General features: G+C 39.3%; 2 protein-coding genes across 4 annotated transcripts in view; one reads left to right on the top strand and one right to left on the bottom strand.

Annotated features, from left to right (window-relative positions):
- The window catches only part of LOC128699603 (zinc finger protein 90), a 207,155-nt gene that overhangs the window by 142,149 nt on the left and 46,247 nt on the right, over positions 1-18,759 (bottom strand). The window lies entirely within an intron of this gene.
- Positions 1-18,759, top strand: part of LOC128699602 (synaptonemal complex protein 1-like) — a 161,054-nt gene that overhangs the window by 112,349 nt on the left and 29,946 nt on the right. For all 3 annotated transcript variants that reach the window (XM_070099353.1, XM_070099351.1, XM_070099352.1), the window contains exon 16: positions 2,755-2,868. In XM_070099353.1, the coding sequence (XP_069955454.1) occupies positions 2,755-2,868 (114 nt within the window). The remainder of the gene's footprint in view (positions 1-2,754; positions 2,869-18,759) is intronic.

The raw sequence follows: 18,759 nt of genomic DNA, 5'->3' as shown, positions 1-18,759 counted from the left end.
TTTGATATCCAATTTTTCTTTATCTAAATCATTTGACACCCTCATCACCTTACTCTTTTCTATGTTCACTTTCAACTTTCTACCTTTACACACATTCCCAAACTCATCCACTAACCTTTGCAATTTTTCTTTAGAATCTCCCATAAGCACAGTATCATCAGCAAAAAGTAACTGTGTCAATTCCCATTTTGAATTTGATTCCCCATAATTTAATCCCACCCCTCTCCCAAACACCCTAGCATTTACTTCCTTTACAACCCCATCTATAAATATATTAAACAACCATGGTGACATTACACATCCCTGTCTAAGACCTACTTTTACCGGGAAGTAGTCTCCCTCTCTTCTACACACCCTAACCTGAGCCTCACTATCCTCATAAAAACTCTTTACAGCATTTAATAACTTACCACCTATTCCATATACTTGCAACATCTGCCACATTGCTCCTCTATCCACTCTATCATACGCCTTTTCTAAATCCATAAATGCAATAAAAACTTCCCTATCTTTATCTAAATACTGTTCACATATATGCTTCAATGTAAACACCTGATCTACACATCCCCTACCCACTCTAAAACCTCCTTGCTCATCCGCAATCCTACATTCTGTCTTACCTCTAATTCTTTCAATTATAACCCTACCGTACACTTTTCCTGGTATACTCAGTAAGCTTATTCCTCTATAATTTTTACAGTCTCTTTAGTCCCCTTTCCCTTTATATAAAGGGACTATACATGCTCTCTGCCAATCCCTAGGTACCTTCCCCTCTTTCATACATTTATTAAACAAAAGTACCAACCACTCCAACACTATATCCCCCCTGCTTTTAACATTTCTGTCATGATCCCATCAGTTCCAGCTGCTTTACCCCCTTTCATTTTACGTAATGCCTCACGTACCTCCCCCACACTTACATTCTGCTCTTCTTCACTCCTAAAAGATGGTATACCTCCCTGACCAGAGCATGAAATTACTGCCTCTGTTTCTTCCTTAACATTTAAAAGTTCCTCAAAATATTCTCGCCATCTACCCAATACCTCCATCTCCCCATCTACTAACTCCCCTACTCTGTTTTTAACTGACAAATCCATATTTTCCCTAGGCTTTCTTAACTTGTTTAACTCACTCCAAAATTTTTTCTTATTTTCATTAAAATTTCTTGACAGTGCCTCTCCCACTCTATCATCTGCTCTCCTTTTGCACTCTCTCACCACTCTCTTTACCTTTCTTTTACTCTCCATATACTCTGCTCTTCTTATAACACTTCTGCTTTGTAAAAACCTCTCATAAGCTACCTTTTTCTCTTTTATCACACCCTTTACTTCATCATTCCACCAATCACTCCTCTTTCCTCCTGCCCCCACCCTCCTATAACCACAAACTTCTGCCCCACATTCTAATACTGCATTTTTAAAACTATTCCAACCCTCTTCAACCCCCCCACTACTCATCTTTGCACTAGCCCACCTTTCTGCCAATAGTCGCTTATATCTCACCCGAACTTCCTCCTCCCTTAGTTTATACACTTTCACCTCCCTCTTACTTGTTGTTGCCACCTTCCTCTTTTCCCATCTACCTCTTACTCTAACTGTAGCTACAACTAAATAATGATCCGATATATCAGTTGCCCCTCTATAAACATGTACATCCTGGAGCCTACCTATCAACCTTTTATCCACCAATACATAATCTAATAAACTACTTTCATTACGTGCTACATCATACCTTGTATATTTATTTATCCTCTTTTTCATAAAATATGTATTACTTATTACCAAATTTCTTTCTACACATAGCTCAATTAAAGGCTCCCCATTTACATTTACCCCTGGCACCCCAAATTTACCTACTACTCCTTCCATAACATTTTTACCCACTTTAGCATTGAAATCCCCAACCACCATTACTCTCACACTTGATTCAAAACTCCCCACGCATTCACTCAACATTTCCCAAAATCTCTCTCTCTCCTCTACACTTCTCTCTTCTCCAGGTGCATACACGCTTATTATAACCCACTTTTCACATCCAATCTTTATTTTACTCCACATAATCCTTGAATTAATACATTTATAGTCCCTCTTTTCCTGCCATAGCTTATCCTTCAACATTATTGCTACTCCTTCTTTAGCTCTAACTCTATTTGAAACCCCTGACCTAATCCCATTTATTCCTCTCCACTGAAACTCTCCCACCCCCTTCAGCTTTGTTTCACTTAAAGCCAGGACATCCAGCTTCTTCTCATTCATAACATCCACAATCATCTCTTTTTTATCATCTGCACAACATCCACGCACATTCAGACTTCCCACTTTGACAATTTTCTTCTTATTCTTTTTAGTAATCTTTACAGGAAAAGGGGTTACTAGCCCATTGTTCCCGGCATTTTAGTTGACTTTTACAACACGCATGGCTTACGGAGGAAAGATTCTTATTCCACTTCCCCATGGATATAAAAGGAAAATTAATAAGACCAAGAACTATTAAGATAAAATCAAAGAAAACTCAGATGAGTGTGTATAAATAAATGTGTACATGTATTTGTAGTGTGACCTAAGTGTAAGTAGAAGTATCAACACATATTTGGTAAACACAGCTGAATGAATGATGGTAAATGTGTTTCCTTTTTTTGGGGGGGTCACCTACCTTGGTGGAAAAGGGCTGATGCAATTTAAAAATGATAAATTATTAACATTTATTAGTAAATAATATTGGTAAAATGCTTTGTCATTCTATCATATACTACAGAAAGTACTTAGTGTTATGGATAGCTTCAAGAAAGAGAAAGAAACAAAGTTAAAAGAAGTTGAACAGCATCTGCAGGACAGCCAGGCTGTGGTTATGCAGCTGACATCAGAAAAGGTAAATTAATAGTTTTCATGGAATTATTATTGAATAATCAATTTATTACATGTTTCATGCTAACCTTATATATTTTTCTGAGTGGCATATGTAATATATAAAAAGGTTCTTTCCTGCAGTTTATTACATCGAGTCACAGCACCAACAGGGAAAGAATAGAATACAATTTTAGAGGGTTCATTATAAAATTTAGCTTTGCCTTTCAAAGCTTGTTGATTGTAATATTGTTTTATACTGTATAGCTGAATGTAGGTAAATATTTGAATGGTGACAATTTGTGAAATATTTGTTGTGTATCTTTATACGTATATGCTTCTAAACTGTTGTATTCTGAGCACCTCTGCAAAAGCAGTGATAATGTGTGAGTGTGGTGAAAGTGTTGAATGATGATGAAAGTATTTTCTTTTTGGGGATTTTCTTTCTTTTTTGGGTCACCCTGCCTCGGTGGGAGACGACCAACTTGTTGAAAAAAAAAAAAAAAAAAAAAAAAATTTTTTGAAATAATGAAATAATTTATGTGCTTATATATCTGTGAATGAATAATGGTAAATGTGATTGTTTCCTTTTTTTTGGGGTGGGGGGGGGGCAGGCACCCTACCTTGGTAGGTAACATGGCTGATTAGATTTTAAAAAAATTAATATTCAAAAAAACATTAATCTGAAAAAATTACATTCTGCAAAACAATATATGCTTAAAGTGTTGTGCATATAAGCAAGGTATTTTCAGCCCCAGTAATTCCTAGCTCTTATCTCTGCTTATCTCAAGAAAAATTCAGTTTTAAGAAATAGCATTATCTCTCAGGGTGCCTTGATGCTGATGAGGGGCTGTTAATCCAAGGAACTGGCCTTATTCTCCCTTTTCATAGACCCTGAATGTCTCCCATTTCCCAAGTGCTATATAACCCATGTGGGTTTACCACTTTTCCTTAATTACAGTATAAAAATATATAAAATTCCCTTTATCTCCTTTATTCCCATGGTGGGGCAGGAGTGAGTTGGAGGAGTGTGGGAGTGAGTTGCAGGAGTGCTGGGGTGAGTTGGAGGAGGGTGGAAGTTGTAGAGCTAGAGCATTGAAGGGAGTTGTAGAAATGTGAGCAAATTCTAGTTCTATGCATGTGGGAGTGAATTCATAGATGGTTAGAGGATGTGTATGTGTTAGAGGTTTTGGGTGTAGGTTGGAAAAGTGTAGAATACTACTTATAGTGTTTACCTGGAGTTTACCTGGAGAGGGTTTCGGGGGTCAATGCCCCCGTGGCCGGTCTGAGACCAGGCCTCATGGTGGATCAGGGTCTGATCAACCAGGCTGTTACTGTTGGTTTGAGAAGTATAGGATGCTATAGGTGGGTTAGAAGAGAATAAGATGTTACAGGTGGGTTGGTGGAGTACAGAATGCTAAAGAGCTCAACTATATAAAGTTGCAGGGGTTGAGTCCTAGCATTTTAATGCATTTTTGAAATTTACATACCTTAATTAGACACCATCCTGTTGGAGCCACATTGCTCTCACGTGTACCCAATGCCTTTGGAGTTCTGGATGCAGGAAGTTGTTTAACATGTTGACATAGTGCGCTGATGTTACTGTAACTGCAGTCTCTCCCTCTTCAAAAAAGTAAGGGCCAATGATTTCTATCATGGAGACACTGCACCGCCCTGTCACTTTTGAGCTGTGGAGAGGTCTTTGGTGTAATTCTCGTGGGTTCCCCGCCACTCGGTACCAACAGTTCTGTTTGTTAATTTAGCCATCCAGATGGAAATGTGCTTCATCTGGATGTAATTTTCAAAAATGCATTAAAATGTCTTTTATTTGATGTAATTAAGACTTTTATCTTTAAAATAAACAAAGTTATTCAATTCTGAAAAACATGCGTTTTCTCTGCTCTACCCTATAAATGGTGCAAAGGTGACTTGTTCTCAGGGTCGGCCAAATTTCAAAAAAAAAAAAAAAAATTATTTTTTCTTATGAAAAGATAGAGAATCTTTTCCCGATCATAATGACACCAAAAGTATGAAATTTGATGGAAAACTTACTGAATTATGCTCTCGTGAAATTAGTGGTCTCGACGATGTTTACGCATCGGCGATTTTGCCCACTTTGAGCCCTATTTTCGGCCAATTTCAGTGTACTTGTCGACACAAATCATAACTATTTCGCTAGAACTCTATTTTTTCTATTAAATGAGTACAAGAAACCACCCATTTACTGATTTCCACTATCAAATACAGTGGTCATAATTTAGCAATTTTGCCAATTTCACACAAGTTTCAAAAGATGCCAATTTCCGAATAGGGTCCAGAATAAACAAGAAAGACATTCCTGGCACTAAAATAACATTTCCTCTGTTCATTAGTCACATCCAAAGGCCCCCTCTTACATTCTTTTGCTTTCCACTTTGAATTTTTATTCTCACAAAAAAAATAGATTTACTGTTATGCAGACTACTGCATTAGTGTAGAAATGGTATAAATAATATCAGCGCACTTTTTTTTTTTTTTTTTTTCAACAAGTCGGTCGTCTCCCACCGAGGCAGGGTGACCCAAAAAGAAAATACTTTCATCATCATTCAACACTTTCACCACACTCACACATTATCACTGCTTTTGCAGAGGTGCTCAGAATACAACAGTTTAGAAGCATATACGTATAGAGATACACAACATATCCCTCCAAACTGCCAATATCCCAAACCCCTCCTTTAAAGTGCAGGCATTGTACTTCCCATTTCCAGGACTCAAGTCCGACTATATGAAAATAACCGGTTTCCCTGAATCCCTTCACTAAATATTACCCTGCTCACACTCCAACAGATCGTCAGGTCCCAAGTATCATTCGTCTCCATTCACTTCTATCTAACACGCTCATGCACGCTTGCTGGAAGTCCAAGCCCCTCACCCACAAAACCTCCTTTACCCCCTCTTTCCAACCCTTTCGAGGACGACCCCTACCCCTCTTTCCTTCCCCTATAGATTTATATGCTTTCCATGTCATTCTACTTTGATCCATTCTCTCTAAATGACCAAACCACCTCAACAACCCCTCTTCTGCCCTCTGACTAATGCTTTTATTAACTCCACACCTTCTCCTAATTTCCACACTCCGAATTTTCTGCATAATATTTACACCACACATTGCCCTTAGACAGGACATCTCCACTGCCTCCAACCGTCTCCTCGCTGCTGCATTTACCACCCAAGCTTCACATCCATATAAGAGTGTTGGTACTACTATACTTTCATACATTCCCTTCTTTGCCTCCATAGATAACGTTTTTTGACTCCACATATACCTCAACGCACCACTCACCTTTTTTCCCTCATCAATTCTATGATTAACCTCATCCTTCATAAATCCATCCGCCGACACGTCAACTCCCAAGTATCTGAAAACATTCACTTCTTCCATACTCCTCCTCCCCAATTTGATACCCAATTTTTCTTTATCTAAATCATTTGATACCCTCATCACCTTACTCTTTTCTATGTTCACTTTCAACTTTCTACCTTTACACACATTCTCAAACTCATCCACTAACCTTTGCAATTTTTCTTTAGAATCTCCCATAAGCACAGTATCATCAGCAAAAAGTAACTGTGTCAATTCCCATTTTGAATTTGATTCCCCATAATTTAATCCCACCCCTCTCCCGAACACCCTAGCATTTACTTCTTTTACAACCCCATCTATAAATATATTAAACAACCATGGTGACATTACACATCCCTGTCTAAGACCTACTTTTACCGGGAAGTATTCTCCCTCTCTTCTACACACCCTAACCTGAGCCTCACTATCCTCATAAAAGCTCTTTACAGCATTTAGTAACTTACCACCTATTCCATATACTTGCAACATCTGCCACATTGCTCCTCTATCCACTCTTATCATATGCCTTTTCTAAATCCATAAATGCAATAAAAACTTCCCTACCTTTATCTAAATACTGTTCACATATATGCTTCAATGTAAACACTTGATCTACACATCCCCTACCCACTCTGAAGCCTCCTTGCTCGTCCGCAATTCTACATTCTGTCTTACCTCTAATTCTTTCAGTTATAACCCTACCGTATACTTTTCCTGGTATACTCAGTAAACTTATTCCTCTATAATTTTTACAATCTCTTTTGTCCCCTTTCCCTTTATATAAAGGGACTATACATGCTCTCCGCCAATCCCTAGGTACCTTCCCCTCTTTCATACATTTATTAAACAAAAGTACCAACCACTCCAACACTATATCCTCCCCTGCTTTTAACATTTCTGTCATGATCCCATCAGTTCCAGCTGCTTTACCCCCTTTCATTATTAGCTGTAGCAGAAATGTTTAATTCTTTGCAGTGTTCAAGAGTAAACACATGATGTCACCATCTAATACCTGTCCGAATAGCCATTCCAATATGCAGTCATGAATGGGTTTACATTATTTATACTGTAGTTTAATAGCAAATAATGAACAAACAAAACACTCACCACACTGAGTGGTGGGAGGGCTGGCTGCCAGTTGCGGGGGCCGGAGGGAGGGTAGTAGGGACTCGCAGGTGGCGGGAAACTTAAATATGATTTGGTGGCTTGGGAATTCGCGAATGTGTGAAGCCCGTGAAAGTTGAAAACGTGAATGTTGAGGGAGACCTGTATGTATAAAGATACACAACATATCCCTCCAAACTGCTAATATCCCAAACCCCTCCTTTAGAGTGCAGGCATTGTACTTCCCATTTCCAGGACTCAAGTCCGGCTATATGACAATAACCAGTTTCCCTGAATTCCTTCACTAAATATTACCCTGCTCACACTCCAACAGATCGTCAGGTCCAAATACTATTCGTCTCCATTCACTCCTATCGAACACGCTCATTCACACCTGCTGGAAATCCAAGCCCCTCTCCCACAAAACCTCCCTTACCCCTTCCTTCCAACCTTTTTGAGGACGACCCCTACCCCACCTTCCTTCCCCTACAGATTTAAATGCTCTCCATGTCATTCTACTTTGATCCATTCTCTCTAAATGATGAAACCACCTCAACAACCCCTCTTCAGCCCTCTGACTAATAACTTTTATTAACTCCACACCTTCTCCTAATTTCCACACTCCGAATTTTCTGCATAGTATTTACACCACACATTGTCCTTAGACAGGACATCTACACTGCCTCCAACTGCCTCCTTGCTGCTGCATTCACAACCCAAGCTTCACACCCATATAAGAGTGTTGGTACTACTATACTTTCATACATTCCCTTCTTTCCCTCCATAGATAACGTTTTTTTGTCTCCACATATACCTCAACGCACCACTTGCCTTTTATTTCCTCATGAATTCTATGATTAGCCTCGTCCTTCATAAATCCATCTGCCGACACGTCAACTCCCAAGTATCTGAAAACATTCACTTCTTCCATACTCCTCCTCCCCAATTTGATATCCAATTTTTCTTTATCCAAATCATTTGATACCCTCATCACCTTACTCTTTTCTATGTTCACTTTCAACTTTCTACCTTTAAACACTCCCAAACTCGTCCACTAACCTTTGCAATTTTTGGGGAATAATAATAAATCTGTAGGAGAAGGAAGGCAGGGTAGGGGTCGTCCTCATAAAGGTTGGAGAGAAGGGGTAAAGGAGGTGTTGTGGGCAAGGGGTTTGGACTTCCAGCAAGTGTGCATGAGCATGTTAGATAGGAGTCAATGGAGACAAATGGTATTTGGGACCTGAAGTGCTCTTGGAATGTAAGCAGGGTAATATTTAGTGAAGGGATTCAGGGAAACCGGTTATTTTATATAACCGGACTTGAGTCCTGGAAATGGGAAGTACAGCGCCTGCACTCTTAAGGAGGGGTTTGGGATATTGGCAGTTTGGAGGGATATATTGTGTATTTTTTATAGGTATATACTTCTAAACTGTTGTATTCTGGGCACCTCTGCAGAAACAGTGATAATGTGTGAGTGAGGTGAAAGTGTTGAATGATGATGAAAGTATTTTCTTTTTGGGGATTTTCTTTCTTTTTGGGTCACTCTGCCTTGGTGGGAAACGGCCGACTTGTTGAAAAAAAAAATTATATATTTTATTATTATATTATTATTATCGATGAAGACCTGTCTGGGAGCTGAACCTGAGACCTCTCGCACCCTAAGTGAGAATGAAGTCTAAACTGTCATATCTGGGTGCCTCTGCAAAGACGGTGATTATGTATGAGTGATGGTGAAGGTGTTGAATGATAATGAAAGTTTTTTTTTTTTTTTTTTGGGGTCACCCGCCCTCAGTTAGAAAGGCCGTTAAAAAAAATTATTACGTGTATATAATTTTTATATATTTTATTATCATTATTATTTTAACACATAGGCCATTTATTATATATTATTGCATCTTTACATTTGTTTACATTTCTATCAACTGCAGATGGAACATGTACGATCTGTAACTGTGTGCATATGTTTTGATAAATTTTAACTGTTTATAATAAATTTTATTAGTAGTAGGTTGGTAGACAGCAACCGCCCAGGGAGGTACTACCGTCCTGCCAAGTGAGTGTAAACCGGAAACCTGTAATTGTTTTACATGATGGTAGGATTGCTGGTGTCTTTTTTCTGTCTCATAAACATGCAAGATTTCAGGTACGTCTTGCTACTTCTACTTACACTTAGGTCACACTACACATACATGTATATGTTTATTTATACACACTCACCTGAGTTTTCTTTGATTTTATCTTAATAGTTCTTGGTCTTATTACTTTTCCTTTTATATCCAAAAAAAAAAAAAAAAAAAATCCATGGGGAAGTGGAATAAGAATCTTTCTTCCGTAAGCCATGCGTGTTGTAAAAGTCAACTAAAATTCCGGGAACAATGGGCTAGTAACCCCTTTTCCTGTAATAATTATTAAAATGAATAAGAAGAAGAAAATTGTCAAAGTGGGAAGTCTGTTGTGTGTGGATGTTGTGCAAATGATAAGAAAGAGATGATTGTGGGTGTTATGAATGAGAAGAAGCTGGATGTCCTGGCTTCAAGTGAAACAAAGATGAAGGGGGTAAGAGAGTTTCAGTGGAGAGGAATAAATGGGATTAGGTCAGGGGTTTCAAATAGAGTTAGAGCTAAAGAAGGAGTAGCAATAATGTTGAAGGATAAGTTATGGCAGGAAAATAGGGACTATAAATGTATTAATTCAAGGATTATGTAGAGTAAAATAAAGGTTGGATGTGAAAAGTGGGTTATAGTAATGTATATGCACCTAGAGAAGAAAGAAGTGTAGAGGAGAGAGAGAAAAATTTTGGGAAATGTTGAGTGAATGCATGGGGAGTTTTGAACCAAGTGTGAGAGTAATGGTGGTTGGGGATTTCATTGCTAAAGTGGGCAAAAATATTGTGGAGGGAGTAGAAGGTAAATTTGGGGTGCCAGGGGTAAATGAAAATGGGGAGCCTTTAATTGAGCTATGTGTAGAAAGAGGTTTAGTAATAAGTAATACATATTTTATGAAAAAGAGGATAAATATACAAGATATGATATAGCACGTAATGAAAGTAGTTTGCTAGATTATGTATTGGTGGATGAAAGATTGATGGGTAGGCTCCAGGATGTACATGTTTATAGAGGGGCAACTGACATATCGGATCATTATTTAGTTGTAGCTACAGTTAGAATAAGAGGTAGATAGGAAAAGAGGAAAATGGCAACAAGTAAGAGGGAGGTGAGAGTGTATAAACTAAGGGAGGAGGAAGTTCGGGTGAGATATAAGCAACTATTGGCAGAAAGGTGGACTGGTGCAAGTATGAGTAGTGGGGGGAGGGGTTGAAGAGGGTTGGAATAGTTTTAAAAATGCAGTATTAGAATGTGGGGCAGAAGTTTGTGGTTATAGGAGGGTGGGTGCAGGAGGAAAGAGGAGTGATTGGTGGAATGATGAAGTAAAGGTTGTGCTAAAAGAGAAAAAGTTAGCTTATGAGAGGTTTTTACAAAGCAGAAGTGTTATAAGAAGAGTAGAGTATATGGAGAGTAAAAGAAAGGTGAAGAGAGTGCAAAAGGAGAGCAGATGATAGAGTGGGAAGGCACTGTCAATAAATTTTAATGAAAATAAGAAAAAATTTTGGAGTTAAACAAGTTAAGAAAGCCTAGGGAACAACAAGGTGGGAGAGGGGTCATCCTCGAAATGGTTGGAAGGAAGGGGTAAGGGAGGTTTTGTGGGCGAGGGGCTTGGACTTCCAGCAGGTGTGCGTGAGCATGTTCGATAGGAGTGAATGGAGACGAATGGTATTTGGGACCTGACGATCTGTTGGAGCGTGAGCAGGGTAATATTTAGTGAAGGGATTCAGGAGAACCGGTTATTTTTATATAGCCAGACTTGAGTCCTGGAAATGTGAAGTACAATGCCTGCACTCTAAAGGAGGGGTTCGGGATATTGGCAGTTTAGAGGGATATGTTGTGTATCTTTATACGTACAGTGGACCTCCGGAATACGAAGGCATTGGTATACGTTAAATCCGGTATACGATACATTTTAACGCAAAAATTTTGCCTCGGTTCGCGTTAAAAAACCCGGCATATGCGATTCGTCCGAGACGCGTCTGCCAGTGTTTACAAGTGAGCCAGCCAGTGTGCTAGCATCTAAGCATACATTCGGTACATTCCATATTATCACAGTGTTTTTGGTGCTTGTTTCTGCAAAATAAGTCACCTTGGACCCCAATAAAGCTTCTAGTGCCAACCCTTCGAGAAAAAGGGTGCTAATAACTATTAAAATGAAGAAAGAGATAATTGAAAAGTATGAGAGTGGAGTGCGTGTGTCGGAGCTGGCCAGGTTGTATACAAAACCCCAATCAACCATCGCTGCTATAGTGGCCAGGAAAACGGCAATCAAGGGAGCTGTTCTTGCAAAAGGTGCAACTGTGATTATGAAACAGCGACCGCAAGTGTTAGAAGATGTATAGAGACTGTTATTGGTGTGGATAAATGAAAAACAGATAGCAGGAGATAGCATCTCTCAAGCGATTATTTGTGAAAAGGCTAGGCAGTTGCATGACGATTTGGTAAAGAAATTGCCTGCAACTAGTGCTGATGTGATTGAATTTAAGGCCAGCAAAGGTTGGTTTGAAAGATTTAAGATTCGTAGTGGCATAGTGGCATGACTCTCAAGCTGGTCCTAGTGGCATTAAAAGAAGGGAAGTAACCCTGGAAAAGGACTTGCTACATCAAGTCCTAATGGAAGGGGATTCCCCTTCTAAACACTAACACCATCAACACTCTCCCCTCCTCCCATCCCATCAATCATCACCAGATCTTCAATAAAGGTAAGTGTCAGTTTGTGTGTATTAAAATTAATATTTCATGTGGTAAAAAAAATTTTATTTTCATACTTTTGGGTGTCTTGCACAGATTAATTTGATTTCCATTATTTCTTATGGGGAAAATTGATTCGGTTTGTGATAATCTTGGTTTACGATGAGCTCTCAGGAACGGATTAATATCGCAAACCGGGGGTCACTGTATATGTTTCTAAGCTGTTGTGTTCTGAGCACCTCTGCAAAAACAGTGATTATGTGTGAGTGAGGTGAAAGAGTTGAATGATGATGAAAGTATTTTCTTTTTGGGGATTTTCTTTCTTTTTGGGTCACCCTGCCTTGGTGGGAGACGGCCGACTTGTTAAAAAAAAAAAAAAAAATTGTGTATATTTTATGGTAGTAAATAATAAAATGAACTAGTATCTACATATATTTCATGCATTCATGACATACCTAACTTTTTCTTAATTTTTTGTCACAAATCCCCCCCAAAAATTACAGTATATTTATTGAAAAAATCTTTGTATAAGTGGATCCATGCAGTTCAAACCCGTGTTGTTCAAGGGTCAATTGTACTTTATTTCTATTAAAAAATGATTTAAAACTGGTACAGAAATGGTGACATTATCGACATACTTTATAGGAAGACTCTCGTAACGTAGAGCATTTTGGGGAGCTTTAAAATGTCTTATATATAACATAAAACTACTAGTGGAGGTTTTGCAAGAACAATTTGTTGGAAGTTTTGGTAAGACATTTTGCTGTAACATTTGTGGAATTGATTATTGTTGGGCAAAGACCAATGCAGATACTATCATACCTTCTCGTAAAACTATGTATTGAGTCTGCTTTCACCATTTCCTCATTGAAGTTATTCTATTTCCTGATTGCCCTGATACTGAAAAATACTTTGTGACATCCCTGTGACTCATCCTTGTCTCTAACTTCCAGCTGTGCCTGTCAAGTACCTTTTTCCTGCCTCTCAAACAGTCTCCTTGTCTACCCTAGTATTTGTATATTATTATCATGCCTTTCCTGACTTTTCTGTCCTTCAGTGTCATTCGATTCAATTCCATTATCCTCTCCTCAGCTCATACACCTTAGCTCTGGAACTCGTCTTGTTGCATACCTCTGCATTTTCTTGTTTTTAACATTCTCTCTCAGGTGTGGGTTTCATGCTGGGGCTGCATATTCCAAGATGGGTCTGACATATGTTGTATAAAGAGCCCTGAATTAATTTGTTGAGATTCCTGAAGACTGTGTTTAGATTTTAGAGTTGCCAGACAAGCATTGGGTGCAGAGATTTTCCAGTTCATGCAAGCCTCTGGTGATATGTTAAGCATTATGCTCACACCTATGTCTTTCTCTTTGAGTGAAGTCTGTAGCCTCTGTCTCCCAAATCTATGTCTGGTCTTCTGGCCCCTTCACAGCCTTTCATTCAGTAGGACTGAATTCAAGCAACCACTTGTCTGACCAGTCTTGCAGTAAATGTTGCACACTGTTTAGTTTTAGTTTAATATCTTTATTATGCACCCCCATACACATCCTGTGAGTGGTAGAAGATTACAGAGGTACATAACGGGTCCAGGGACTGAGCCCCAAAGTTATGATAGCTGAACAAGTTACGAAAGTAATGAACTCCAGGTAGATCTGGTCACAATCATGACAAGTTACAAAGGTAATGAACTCCAGGTAGATCTGGTCACAATCATGACAAGTTACAAAGGTAATGAATCATCTACACTTCTATACATGGTTCCAGTCATGAACAAAATGCAAAGTAATGAGCCAATGACACATCCACACCTGGTCACAACTGTAATGAGTTCTTCTTTCAACAAACCGGCCGTATCCCACCAAGGCAGGGTTTACCTGGAGAGAGTTCCAGGGTCAGCGCCCCTGTGGTCCGGTCTGTGACCAGGCCTCATGGTGGATCAGAGCCTGATCAGCCAGGCTGTTGCTGCTGGCTGCACGCAATCCAACGTACGAGCCACAGCCCGGCTGGTCAGGTACCAACTTTAGGTGCTTGTCCAGTGCCTGCTTGAAGACAGCCAGGGGTCTATTGGTAATCCCTCTTATGTATGCTGGGAGGCAGTTGAACAATCTCAGGCCCCTGACACTTATTGTATTGTCTCTTACGTGCTAGTGACACCCCTGCTTTTCATTGGGGGGATGTTGCATCGTCTGCAGAGTCTTTTGCTTTCGTTGTGAGTGATTTTCATGTGCAAGTTTGGTACTAGTCCCTCTAGGATTTTCCAGGTGTATATAAACGTGTATCTCTCCCGGTGGCCCAAAAAGAAAAACGAAAGTTTCTCTTTTTTTTTTAAATTTAGTAATTTATACAGGAGAAGGGGTCACTAGCCCCTTGCTCCTGGCATTTTAGTCGCCTCTTACAACACGCTTGGCTTATGGAGGAAGAATTCTGTTCCACTTCCCCATGGAGATAAGAGGAAATAAACAAGAACAAAAACTAGAAAGAAAATAGGTGAAAACCCAGAGGGGTGTGTATATATATATACAGTGAACCCTCGACCAACGATGGCAACGATTAACGATAAATCCGACCAGCGATACATTTTAACGCAAAAATTTTGCCTCGACTAGCGCTAAAAAACTCGACCAACACTATGCTCCATCTGAGACGCGTCCACTTCTGGCCATTGTTTACAAGCCCGCCAGCCACCGCGGTCGCTTCCAAGCATACAATCGGAACATTTCATATTATCACAGCCTTTTTAGTGATTGCACTGCAAAATGAGTCACCATGGGCCCCAAGAAAGCTTCTAGTGCCAACCCTACAGTAAAAAGGGTGAGAATTACTATGGATATGAAGAAAGAGATCATTGCTAAGTATGAAAGTGGAGTGCGTGTCTCCGAGCTGGCCAGGTTGTACACAAAACCCCAATCAACCATCACTACTATTGTGGCCAAGAAAACGGCAATCAAGGAAGCTGTTCTTGCCAAAGGTGCAACTATGTTTTCGAAACTGAGATCGCAAGTGATAGAAGATGTTGAGAGACTGTTATTGGTGTGGATAAATGAAAAACAGATAGCAGGAGATAGCATCTCTCAAGAGATTATATGTGAAAAGGCTAGGAAGTTGCATGAGGATTTAATTAGAAAAATGCCAGCAACTAGTGGTGATGTGAGTGAATTTAAGGCCAGCAAAGGTTGGTTTGAGAGATTTAAGAATCGTAGTGGCATACGTAGTGTGATAAGGCATGGTGAGGCTGCCAGTTTGGACCAAAAAGCAGCTGAAAAATATGTGCAGGAATTCAAGGAGTACATAGACAGTGAAGAATTGAAACCTGAACAAGTGTTTAATTGTGACACTGACAATGTTGTGAAACACTTTAGGAATGTCATAAAGGAATGGGAGGTACAGGCCTCTATGGACAGATATGTTGTGTGACAGAGGTCCAGTGACTCTCAAGCTGGTCCTAGTGGCATTAAAAGAAGAAGGGAAGTAACCCTGAAAAAGGACTTGCCACCTCAAGTCCTAATGGAAGGGGATTAACCTTCTAAACACTAACACCATCAACACTCTCCCCTCCTCCCATCCCATCAGTCATCACCAGATCTTCAGTAAAGGTAAGTGTCATGTAACTGTGCATGTCTTCTTCAGTTTGTGTGTATTAAAATTAATATTTCATGTGGTAAAAAAAAAATTTTCAATACTTTTGGGTGTCTTGCACGGATTAATTTGATTTCCATTATTTCTTATGGGGAAAATTAACTCGACTAACGATGATTTCAATTAACGATGAGCTCTCAGGAATGGATTAATATCGCTGGTCGAGGGTCCACTGTATATGCTTATACATGTATTTGTAGTGTGACCTAAGTGTAAGTAGAAGTAGCAAGACATACCTGAAATTTTGCATGTTTATGAGACAGACAAAAGACATGAGCAATCCTACCATCGTGTAAAACAATTACAGCTTTCATTTTACACTCACTTGGAGGACGGTAGTACCTCCCTGGGCGGTTGCTGTCTACCAACCTACTACCTAGGCTGTAACGAATTATAAGTATAAATATTAAGCGGGTCACACCCACACGAGCGCACGCACAGACACACACACATACACATGCATATATATACACACACACACACACACACACACATGCTAATGCTTCATTTACACTGAGCAAAGTCAGGGTATTTCTTAAAACACTTCTGAGTGAGTTGTCTCTGAAATCGTTAATTTTATCGCACTCCAGTACATAGTGATGCAGGGTGTGACAATAGTCCATCTGGCAGAGTTAACATTTCGTTTGGTCTACATCTGGTGGTGGTGATTTAACCTGCCAAAGATACTTATAACCCAGCCGGAGCCAGGCAGTAGTGACATCCAAGAGTCTGCTTATTTTGTTGGAAGCACCATAGACATATGGCTCATTATGCATGATAGAATGATGATAGATGGACTCAGTGGTATCAGTCTCCCTGAGTCTTAAGTCAGTAAAGTTCAGTTGAAGTTCTTTTTGTATTATTGTTCTCAAACTGCTAACTGACAAGCCAAGATTGTAATCTACTCCCTCTTTGAGAGAATATAACTCAGCCAATTCATCAGTTCTATCATGCATCTGAAGAGCAATGTGAGATGGAATCCACAACATTGCACTCTGACTCCAGTATCCACAGTCTTACCATACCTGTGTCTGGCTTCTGACACAAGCATGCCACAGTTTATACTTAATGAGTTGAGAGCGTTTATGTTTGACAGAGAATTAGTTACAGTTAAAATGTTAACCTTAGATACATGAACACATTTGAGTGCAAGGAATATGGCAAACAGTTCTTTTTGAAGGTTAAAGGCCTAGTTATTGATGTGTGCTCCAATTTCTTTATGAGAGCCATCACTCTTAACAACAACAGCAGCACTACCAGCTGCACCAGTGGATTGGTTTATGGAACCATGAATGTAAATAATTTGTGAAAGGGTGTTTTGTGTGACAAAGTTATCAATACAGCCTAAGGCATCCTGTTTGGCTCCAAGGAGAAGCTTTGGTTGTGATTTAAGAAGAATTTTGGGAGGAATGGAGGAATAGTAGTTTGGAATGTTATATTGATATATGATATTGTATTTGACCACATGCTAATAAAAATTAATTATTTAATTAAGTATTAGAACAAAGTGAAAGGGCAAATTCCTTGGCCTATACCTTGACAACAACCTGAATTTCAGCACCCATATCCAACACATAACCAAAAAAGTATCCAAAACAGTTGGGATCCTCTCCAAGATACGATACTACGTGCCGCAAAATGCCCTTCTCACACTATACCACTCACTTATTTATCCATACTTCACCTATGCTATTTGTGCTTGGGGATCAACTGCAGCAACACACCTAAAGCCAATAATAACCCAACAAAAAGCTGCAGTAAGAATAATCACTAAATCCCATCCCTGGCAACACACCTCCCCACTCTTCATAGATCTAAACTTACTCCCTGTTCAGTACATCCACACTTACTACTGTGCAATCTACATCTACAGGACCTTAAACTCCAATATCAACCTTGACCTAAAACGCTTTCTTGATAGTTGTGACAGAACCCACAGGCATAACACCAGACACAAACATCTCTACGACATTCCCCATGTCCGACTAAACCTTTACAAAAATTCAATGTATGTCAAAGGCCCTAAAATCTGGAACATCCTACCTGAGAACTCTAGAACTGCAGACACATTCATCACCTTCAAAACTACCATTAGAAAACATCTTAACTCCCTGATAAACCCCATCAACTAACTACACGAATACCACCTGGTGGTTCACACTTACACTTACTCACTCATTTGACCATAAACAGAAATCTTAATCTCAATCTTAAAATAATGAATCCTATGATACTCCAATACTGAAGCTATGTACTGTGCCAAAACAAAAGCATTCACATTGCTAAACTCACAAACTAGTATTTAGTCACTTAGCCATAATATCAACTTACCTCATAATTTGTAATATTTTAAAATAAACAATTAAACTAAGTCTGCCCGAAATGCCTAGCCATGCTAGGCGTTCTAGTGGTGCACTCTGTAATCATTATTTAACTACATGTAAACCACACAACAACCAAATTCTGTAAATTCAACATTGTAATCTTTATAGAGAATAAACTTTGAATTTGAATTTGAATTTGAAGTTTATAAATCTGGGGTGGTTGTAGGTAGGGGGTAAAAGGAGGCTTTGAGTTTTAGGGATGAACATCCAGCATTCTTATGTGAGTGTGTTAGATAGGAATAAATGGAGATAAATAGTTTTTAATGAATGTGTTGTTAGTGTGGTCAAGGTAACTTACAAAGGGATTCAGGTTAACTAGTTAGCCAGACTGAGAGTCCTGTAAGTGGGAAGGGCAGCACCTGCACTCTGAAGGAAGGGTGGGGTTGTGGAAAGGTAATCTAAATTGTGAGGTTAGCACACGTTGGCAAGACAGCAATTGAATGAATGATGGTGAATATGTTTCCTGTTTTGGATCACCCTGCCTTGGTGGAAGACAGCCATTGAGTTAAAAAAAACATTTCCATTCCATCTGAGGTAGTTTTTTTTCTATCCAGTATGTTGATTAAAAATTCCTGTTTTTTGAGTCATTCAAAGCTTGGGTAAAAGATATC

This window comes from Cherax quadricarinatus, chromosome 67, assembly GCF_038502225.1.
Source record: "Cherax quadricarinatus isolate ZL_2023a chromosome 67, ASM3850222v1, whole genome shotgun sequence".
In the NCBI taxonomy this organism is placed as follows: Eukaryota; Metazoa; Arthropoda; class Malacostraca; order Decapoda; family Parastacidae; genus Cherax; species Cherax quadricarinatus.
The sequence above is the reverse complement of the archived record's forward strand: the minus strand, read 5'-3'. Positions and strand labels throughout refer to the sequence as shown.